Source organism: Solanum tuberosum, unplaced genomic scaffold (genome assembly GCF_000226075.1).
Source record: "Solanum tuberosum cultivar DM 1-3 516 R44 unplaced genomic scaffold, SolTub_3.0 scf00329, whole genome shotgun sequence".
NCBI lineage: Eukaryota > Viridiplantae > Streptophyta > Magnoliopsida > Solanales > Solanaceae > Solanum > Solanum tuberosum.
In genome coordinates, this window is record NW_006239250.1 from 441,093 (window position 1) to 451,256 (window position 10,164).

The window sequence follows — 10,164 nt, forward strand, 5'->3', positions numbered from 1 at the left end:
AAGATATCTTCTGGAACCGAGAGTGATTTTCACCTCCCGATTTCTACTGATAATACTCATAGTTTCCTATCCTAGCCTACTTATTAACCTTAGCCTATTCCTTAAGTTTATCTCCCTCAACCTGCTGAGCATGGGTCATAAGCCTAGAGATATTCATATTTTCTAGCAACATAGCATTTTTGCATTCTGTTTTCAGTAAGTCGGACACCCCGTACAGAAATTTATTCATTTGTGCCCTTGTATCAGCAACCATGTGAGGAGCATACCTGGAGAGTTGGGTGAAATTGAGTTCGTACTCTTGGACTAACATGCTACCTTACCTCAAATTCAGGAACTCCTGAGCTTTTGCCTCCCTCAATTCTCTTAGGAAAATTTTGTCCAGAAAAGTCTCACTAAAACACTCCCAAGTGATAGGAACTGCATCCGTACCCCTATTTTCTTTCCATTGAGTAAACCAGGTGTGAGCTACATCCTTAAGCTGGTAGGATTCCAACTCTACCCTATCGTTACCAGTCACTTATATCACTCCAAAGATTTTCTTGACCTCATCAATGAAGTTCTGGGGATCCTCACCAACCTACAACCCTAGAAACTTAGGTGGATTCATCCTAAAAAAATCTCGAACTCTAGCTGTAGCTGACTCAAGATTAGTGTTAGTAGGAACTGGGGCCTGTTAATTGTTCTGGTTTGTCCCACTTTGAGCCAAAAGCTGAATAGCATTCTGAAACTCTACATTCAAAACTTCTTGATCTGGGACTGGAGGAGTTGCGTTAGCATTGCCTGCATTAGCATTCCTTGTGTAAGCTCTACGAGGACGCATGATCTGAAAACACATAATGATGGATTAGAAAGAGAGATCATACCAACGCACAATAAGAATATCAAGAAGGTGAAGTTTTCCTAAAACACTTCGTAGCCTCCCTCTCATTAGATGTGTTTCACTTCACACCCATGAAAAGGACTCTACTTAGTACGGTTTTTCAGACATCATAGGACACTTAAACCTAATGCTCTGATACCAAATTTGCCACGCCCCGAGGCTACCCCCTTGACGTAAACACAGGACCTAGGATCATGAGTGACCCTAAGCTAACCTTGAGGTGGCATATCATAAGCATACTAAAAGATTACTGAATAAAATATACTATATAAAAGCTAGAAACAAATCATAAAATGAAATGATGAGGAATACCCATTCTAGGTCTGAATAAATATAACTGAGTTTAATGACAAATGCAATATCAAACTCAAACTAAAACTAAATCTAAATTATATCTGAATAAAAGCCTTTACTGACTAGAGATTCTGATATATGTCTCTGTCTAACTCTAGCAAGAACTGAAACTAAAGACTAAAAAAAGAAAGATAACATGTCACTCGTCCTCAAAGAATGAGGACTCACCACTAATACTGTTGAACTGGAGATCGGGAAGTGATCTATGTGTGATTTGAATGCTGAGGACCAGAACCTACATCACGAGAAGATATAGCGCAGAGTATGCGTCAGTACTTGAAAGGTACTGAGCATGCAGGATAGAATAAAGTTGAATAAAACATATAACTGAACAAAGTGATACAGCAATGATATAATATGAACATGATAAATATGCTAAACATGTTGAATATGAACTAACTAAATGTAGTGACCAAGTTTATAACATATTGAGAATGAATATTGAACTGTAACTGATAATCTGGTCAATACACTAGAATCTGTCTGTGGGAGCTACTATTAACCGACATAAAACCACATGAGCTAAATGTCGATTCAAATGTATACGCCCCATCAAGAGGACCCAATATACCTTGCCAAGGGTATAGAGGCATGACTAGCGTGATCACTAAGTATAATTCCCACAGAGGGGACTAACCTATGGGGCACGTAGTTCTGGGACTATGAGGGTGACTGAACCTTAGTCCACTCGGTATTAAGCCTACTCCCAACTGATTATGTAATTAACACATTATGACTGAATATCTGTAATATTGAGTAGCTCAAAATACTGACATGCTAACTGAAAATGCAACAATAATATACTGATAATGAAGCATTCTTATATGGGGAATGTATAACTCAATAATATGACCTAGAAAGTATAATTCATGAACTAAATAAATCTACACAACTAGGGTTCTGAGTTTCATGAAAGAAGCTAAGCAACAATTCCTCAAAAACATGATAATCTGATTTGGATTAGTCTAACAACTGCATCACAATAATAATCTGAATTTCTAGAAACCCTAGGTCTGAACATGATGTAGATAATCAAGAGTCTAACTGAATTCTAGGGACCTAATAGGTGAAAGGAACCCACTAGTGAAATCCCACGGAGAAATCTTTCGATTTCAGGGCTGAAACTGCTCAAAACCTACTGCATTCTTGGAGAGGGGTTTGGTCGATGTTTTCTCCTCTTTTTCTCTAGTTTGATGGAATATTTGGAGAATGTATTGACTAGGGTAGGTTCTGATTAAGTAACTAGGCTAAAACTGACCAAAACTACATAGTTTAGGGGTTAAACGATATTGTTTAGTGGTCCAACGCATAGGGAAAAGACCAAACAACCCCTGACTTAAAAATTGTTGGGGCCAATGTACCTGACCGATGGACCATGGGTGGACCTACGATCCTTTTTGGTCAACCGTCGTTCAACGTCTGAAGGCTGAAAACTAGGAGTCTGACCCACGGACCGTGGTCCCACCTTTGGTCCGTAGGTCCTGGCGTAGGTCATGACTTATCTAGATTTTCTGGGGGTTCTGGAGAGGGAGTTGCAGGTGGCCAACCACGGACCCCACCTACGGTCCGTATGTGGCACCCGTCGGTGGCACCTGCAACTTCTGAAAAATCTGTTGGCCGGTTTTTCTAGGATATGGGGTGTTATATTGCGAAGGAAGACCTTGATAACAAGGGAAATTTGTTTCATGCTAGATGCAAGATCATGGACAAGTTGTACTTTGATCATAGATAGAGGGAGTTGCACCAATGTGGTGGGCTATACCTTGGTGGATCGTATGCAACTTCCCACAAAGAAGCATCCCATTCAAGAAACTCCAATGGCTCAATGATAGTGGAGAGATGAAGGTCCTTACGCGAGAACATATCAAATTTAGCCCTAGTAAATATCAAGATGAAGTTCTTCATGATATTCTAACTTTGCTAGCATGTCACATATTGATCAGAAGGCCATGGCAATTTTATAGGGATGTCACACATCAAGGGAAGTACAATAAGTACTATTCTGTAATGGAGGTCCAGAAATATGTACTTGGACCATTGACTCCCTATCAAGTAAGTGAAGATATCGGATCATGAAGGATCTTCGGGAGAGAACAAGGGTGTAAGAAGGGGAGGTTGTGACTAAAAGTTCCACACTTTTCAAGGAAAAGAGAATGACTTGGATAAAACTAAAGGAAAGATGAGCATGATATCCAAGTCATTCAAGTTCTTAAAGGGTGTAGATGAGGAACACTTTCTAGTGTGCCTTGTCATGACCCATCTCCTATTACATGCTAACCAAGATACTATAACTTTGCGTAGTATTGATTCTTCTTTTTTGCAGGAATATGGTGATCTTTTCCGGATGAGATTCCCAAGGGACTACAACCTTGAGAGGGATTGAGAACGAATTGAATTTGTGATGAGTTCTCAAATTCCCAACCGGACAGCCTATAGAAGTAATCCAGAAGAGACCAAGAAGTTACAAAATATAATTGAAGAGCTCCTAGGGAAAGGCCTAGTCAAGGAGAGTCAATGTCCTTGTGTCGCCCAGTAAAACTTGTTCCTAAAAAGGATGGCACTTGGAGGATGTGTATTGATTGTAGAGCTTAAGATCGTGTGAAGTATCGACATCCCATAACTAGAATTTATTATATGTTTGATAAGCTACGTGGGTCAAGTGTGTTTTCAAAGATTGATCTTCGAAATGGTACCACCAAATTCGCATGAACCTAGGTGATGAATGGAAAACGACCTTCAAAACTAAGTTTGGGTTGTATGAGTGGCTTGTAATGCCATTTTTTATGACTAATGCCCCAAGAACATTCATGAAGTTGATGAATAATGTCTTTAATCCTTTCATCAATAAGTTTGTTGTCATTTATTTTGATGCATACTTGTGTATAGCAAGACAACTGAAGAACATATGTCCTATTTTGAAATAAGTTTTTGGTGTATTTCTATGTGAATGATTATTTTCTAATTGAAATAAGTGCTCTTTTTATGCTCAGAAGGTAGTATCCTTGGATTTTTTTCTTAGTGTGAATGGTATAGAGGTGGATGACGAAAAAGGTGGAGTGAATTAGAAGTTGGTCAACTCCTACTAATACAACCAAAGTAAGGATTTTCCATGGGTTGACAAGGTTCTATCGATATTTTGTGAAGTGATTTAGTACTATTGCTTCTCCAATGACCGAATTGATCAAGAAGGATGTTCTTTTTGTTTGGGAAGCCGAGCAAGAAAAATCTTTTAAAGTCTTTAAGTCTATGTTGAGTTCCTCACCATTCCTCCAACTGGGATAAGATCAGACTCGAGAAATTGTCTACTTCAAGGCTACAAAGAGGACTACGCTTTGCAGGTTGGCATCACTATTTATCATGTCAAGATGGAATTTCGGTTTATTTTTTAAGGTGATCAGAAAGATTCGACGAATATATCAAAATGTATTTTCAAAAATTATCGCATTCAAAATAAATGTTCGCTAGCACGTCGATCGGTTAATTCAATAAAATCAAAAATTAGCACTCAATTTCGTTGGCACCATGCAATTGAACCAATCCAATTGTTTAGCGCTAAGTAAGCAAGCTACCGCTCCGTGGGGTAAAAATCGAGGAAAATAAAGAACTTCAAGTAGAAAGGAATAAGGTCTCACGACACAATCACCATATCTTTGATTTTTCTTTATATCTCCTCGACTTGAGCCGAGTGGATGATATGTGGCGTGGTATCCAGCACCCAGCTCAGCTGAAGAGGCCTAGCATGATCTAAGAAATGTTAATTCGATTCGGATAGACTTCATTCAAGAATGCCACCGCCCCGGGAATCAATGAAAGAAACAACCTTTTCAGGATGAGATTAGGAAGCCTAATGGAGCCAATGAGAAAGCAGTTGCAGGCCAGCGTAGGCTTGCTCCGCACAGGTTACATCTGGGCCTTATATTGATATTCTTTTCAATTCATTTTGAAATTTCTTTGGTCCGGGGTACCGCCCAATCCATTTACATCTATTCATATTGCCAATGAAATGGAATATGAGGGACTCTCTATCTAAGTGGTTAATCCGACGAGTCAATTCTCAATGCGATGCATCCATGAAATGGGACGGAGATCTGCCCAAACTTAGTGCAGTCCTATTAAAGATGGAATTTGAGATTGAGATTGAGATATGATAAGGGGTTGTAAGCACTTCTGAGGATGTTGGTGCATTGGCAACATTACTTATGGCAGATCATAAGTCCTTAAAGCGTCTTAAGGGACAAGCCAAGTTGAACAAGGCGCATGCAAAATGGGTAGAATTCGTTGAAACTTTTCCCTATGTGTTCCACTACAAGTGAGGAAAGGAGAATATTGTGGAGGATGTTTTCTCAAGGAGGTTTGCACTGGTTAACACCAAGACCTCCTAAATGATGGGGTTTGAAAGCCTAAAGGAATTATGTTCTAAGGATTCTGACTTCAAAGAGAAATTTGATGAGCTCTCTCAAGTGAAATGGGTTGATAGGTTCCAATTGGTTAATGGCTATTTATTCAAGAATGGTAGAGTTTGTGTCACACTGAGCTCATGGAGAAAATTATTCATCAAGGAGGCTCATAATGGTGGAATGATGGGTCACTTTGGGGTGCTCAAGACACTTTACATCCTCATGAAACAATTTTATTGGCCCCAAATGTGATATGATGTGGAGCGAGTATGTGATCAATGCCTAGAGTGCAAGCAAGCCAAACCCACAACTTGTCCCCAAGGTATGTATACTCCTCTTCCTACTTCTACTAGTCCAGGGGTGGACATTTATATGGATTTTTTGCTAGGATTCCCTCAGACTAGGAGAGGACATGATATTATCTTTGTGGTAGTATATAGGTTCTCTAAAATGTCTCATTTTATACCATTCCAAATATGTGATAATGCATCCCATGTTGCTTTGTTGTTTGTGATAAATGTGCTTAAAGAAGACAAGAAGAGTTTTAATGCTACCTTTATTGTACTCATACCAAAAAAGAAAGGAGCAAAATAATTAAGATATTATAGACCAATTAATCTTATTGGTAGTATTTATAAAATACTATCTGATCGTACCTCTCCTCGAGACCTCTTTCACTGAGAACTAATTCAATGTCTTTACGCATGTGAGCAGTCCTACATTATGCCCTTCAATGACATTGTCTCACAAAGAGACTTGGGGGTGTGATACACAAATAGGTGGATTCACAACAAATGACCTTTATAAAAGTGAGACAAATCATGGACCTAGTTTTGATAGCTAATAAATCAGTAGACTCGGGATTAAATAGAAGAAACTTGGCATTCATTGCAAGTTAAACATAGAAAAAGTTGGTAGTACGTGATGAAGATCTTAGAAAGGATGGGATATGGATAGAAATGGGTGTACAGGATCATTTTTTGCATATCAATAGTAAACTTTTATGCTTTAATCAATGGATCTCCTATAGAATTTTTCACCTCCCTAAGAGGACTCATGCAAGGTCACACACTATCACCTTTCCTGTTCTTAATCACTATGGAGGGTCTAAATAGTATGTTTAAGACAGCTAACACAAGATGATGGTTGAAAGGTTTTGATGTGTCCAAAGATGGAATAGAAAGCCCTAAAGTGACACACCTTTAATATGCTAATTATATACTCATCTTCCATGGACCTGGGGAAGATAAATTAAAATATTTAAGGGTGATTTTGGTCTTATTTGAAGGGGTATCTTGCTTGCAAATTAATCAAAGGAAAAGCTTCATGTATCCTATTAATGAAGTCAATAGCATGAATTGTATATCTTCAATACTTGGTGGTGAAGTTGGGCATGCCTTAGGGAGAAGATCCAAGTTTATTGAAACTTTGAATAGTGTGAGAAAAAAATCAGCTACATGGAAAACACAGTACCTATCTATGGGAGGGAGATTGAAAACGTTATCAACTCAGTCCTTCATGCTTTGCCAATATACATGATGTCACTATTTCCTATTCCAACAAGCGCCATCAAAAGTTTGGATAGGATGAGAAGGAAGTTCATGTGGCAAGGTTATAACGAGAAGAAAAGATTTCACCTTGTTGAATAGGAATTTGTGGCAACTGGGAAATATAATGGGGGATTGGGAATAAAGAATATGACATTTCAAAGTAAAGAAGTGATTATGTAAATACTCAGTTGTTCTACCGAAGAGAATTGGATAATTAAGGATGTGACTTCACCTTATGGGGTCAAGTTTTGGAGATCCATAAGAGAATTATGGGAGTAAGTCAAACTCAACTCCAAGGTGAAAGTGGGGAATGGGAACAAGACCAGAATCTGAAAGAAAGAAAGAAAGAAAGAAAGAAAGAAAGAAAGAAAGAAAGAAAGGCATGAGTGAGATAATCTAGAACTCCTTTTTAGAGACATATATAACCTAGTTCTCTCAGAACAATGGACCATTGCAGAGATTTGAACAACACAAGGCTGGAATTTCCATTTCAGGATACAACTTAATGACTTGGAAATTATTAGGGTGGCAGAATTTCTCCACACAGATGGAAATTCAATGGACCCCAGGTAGAAGAGGGTGTATTATGGTGGAAAGGAAGCAACAATGGTATATTTAAAGTAAGGGCATATTTTATATGACTGCTAGGTAAGGAAGCAACTTTGACAGAGGATAATGTTATGAAAAAGGGGGATCGCTTAAGAACTTAAGATACAATAAGCTCAAATAAAATATAACTGCAGGAGTCTGAGAAAATAGTTTCCAGAGAAAAAGAATGATGGCCTGAACTTTTTATTTAATCAGTTGATGACCTTAAATAGAATTACAACTTTAATTGAGTCACAATCCCCCTAAACCACTATATGAATCCACTAACCTAACTCTCCTAAACTTTAGGGAAACTTATCTGCTACTCTAGAAAATAACAGAACACCCACGTATTAAATAAAATATCAAACTAACAACTACGCTAAAAATAGCTATACTGCAGACTTGGTCAAATTAAAATAGGAATGATGTGGTCAACTTTAACAACCCTTCTCGACATAAACTCTCCGTTTTAACCATGCCTACTTGCTTGTAGAAACTCTACAACTTGTTGACAATAAAACCTTTGGTGAACAAGTCTGCAATTTGATGTTCTATTTTAGTGTACTCAAAACAAATCTCTCCTTGCAAAAAATTCTCCCGAATAAAGTGGTAATGTATCTCCACATGTTTAGACCTTGCTGGAAATATGTATTTTTGTCCAAGCAAAGTGCTGACTGATTATCACAGTACAAAGCAACTGCATAGCCTACTAGTTGCTTTAGATCCTTCATCACTGTATAAGCCATGTACTTTCTTGAGATGCAACTGTTGTTGCATGATACTCTGTTGTTGGCTACCTTTAGTTGCACCAAGAAATTACTCCAGCTCCAAGCTTAAACACAAAGTAAATAGTTGAACGACGGGTATTAGGGTCTGCTCCATAGTCAGAGTCACAATATCATATCAGCTTGTAATCTTTATCTTTCCTATACAAAAGACCATAATCAATTGTACTCTTTACATATCTCAAGATTCGACGAACTCCATCCAAATGAGACTTCTTTAGATTTTGAATGTAACGACTCACCACACCTACTGCGTAAGAGATGTTGGTTCTTGTTAAAGTTGAGTAAATCAAACTACCCATCAATTGCCAATACATTGTTGCATCTTCGAAGTCTTTCCGTTCATGAGCACAGATCATAGCATTTAGATCCAGCAGTGTTGAGGTTGGTTTGCAATAGAGCATCCCTGCCTTCTTTAATAAATCCTTGGAATGTTTTTGTCGATGCAAGCACATTCCTTCTTCATTGCGATCAACCTCCAAGCAAAGAAAATTGTTGAGTTGTCCAAGTTCCTTCATCAGGAAGCGTACTGATGAATTATCCTTTGTTAGGAGAATTTCTTCTTCACAATATCCTGTAGGATTAGATCAGGATTAAATCATCCGCATATACTAGCACAATAGCTAGTTTTCTGCCAACAATTTTCACGAACATGGTGGGATCTGACGGTGCTACTGAAAAACCACTATAAGTAAACAATTCAAAAACCTTACCATACTATGCCCTTGGCACTTGCTTTAATCCAGAAAGCGACTTTTCAAGCTTACACAAATACTTAGGATGATCTTGGCTTTGAAAATTCATTGGTTGACACATGTAGATCTTTCGATCAAACTCTCCTTGCAAGAAGGTATTCTTTACATCCATCTACCAAACGTTCCAATCTTTACTAGTTGCAAATGCAAGTAAAACTCGAACAGTAGTAAGCTTTTCCACGGGACTAAACGTTCATCATAGACTAGTCCATAATGATAAGAAAGACCCTTAGCTACAAGATGAGCTTTGCACCTCTCATTGATCCATTTGTGTGACACTTTATCTTGTAAATCCATGTGCAAAAAATAGGTTTGACAGCCCCTGGTTTTGTCACAATCTCCCACGTTAGATTCAGTTGTAGCACAAAAATTTGCTCTTCCATAACTTTAATCCACCTTGGATTTTGGAATGCTTTCTCAAAAGTTTCTAGTTCCTTTTCATTTTCATCTTCTACAATGGCAGCATTGGTAAACTTGGGATTTTGATTTCTGATCCTTGTTGACCTTCTAAGTGAAGGTGGTGAATCTGCTCCAATTAGCTCACCTTCATAACCTGGTTGTTGGTACATACTAGTTTACCAAGGATTTTGAGTCACGTCTTTGTATGCATTGTTTTCATTAGCTTTACCTTCAACTAGATCTAGACTCAACTGGATATGAGAAGATTCCAACACATCTTTGAAGACATCTAAATCAGGCAGCAGTTCCTTATTTGAAGACCACCAGGAAAAAGCTTCATCAAACATCACATTTCGAGAAGTGTAGCACTTTCCTGTTGTTGGATCACAACATCACCACCCTTTTAGTTGATTGTCATACCCTACAAGTATACACCTAACTACCTTCTTTTCC

At 38.2% G+C, this 10,164-nt stretch overlaps 1 protein-coding gene across 1 annotated transcript; it reads right to left on the reverse strand.

Annotated features, from left to right (window-relative positions):
- Positions 1-673: 673 nt before the first annotated feature.
- On the reverse strand, positions 674-9,881 carry LOC107063264 (uncharacterized). The gene is made up of 3 exons (XM_015314910.1): positions 9,566-9,881; positions 8,800-9,131; positions 674-823 (listed from the first exon to the last, which is right to left on the reverse strand). The coding sequence occupies exons 1-3, from the start codon at positions 9,879-9,881 to the stop codon at positions 674-676; spliced, it is 798 nt and encodes a 265-aa protein (XP_015170396.1).
- Between the last annotated feature and the right edge of the window lie 283 nt (positions 9,882-10,164).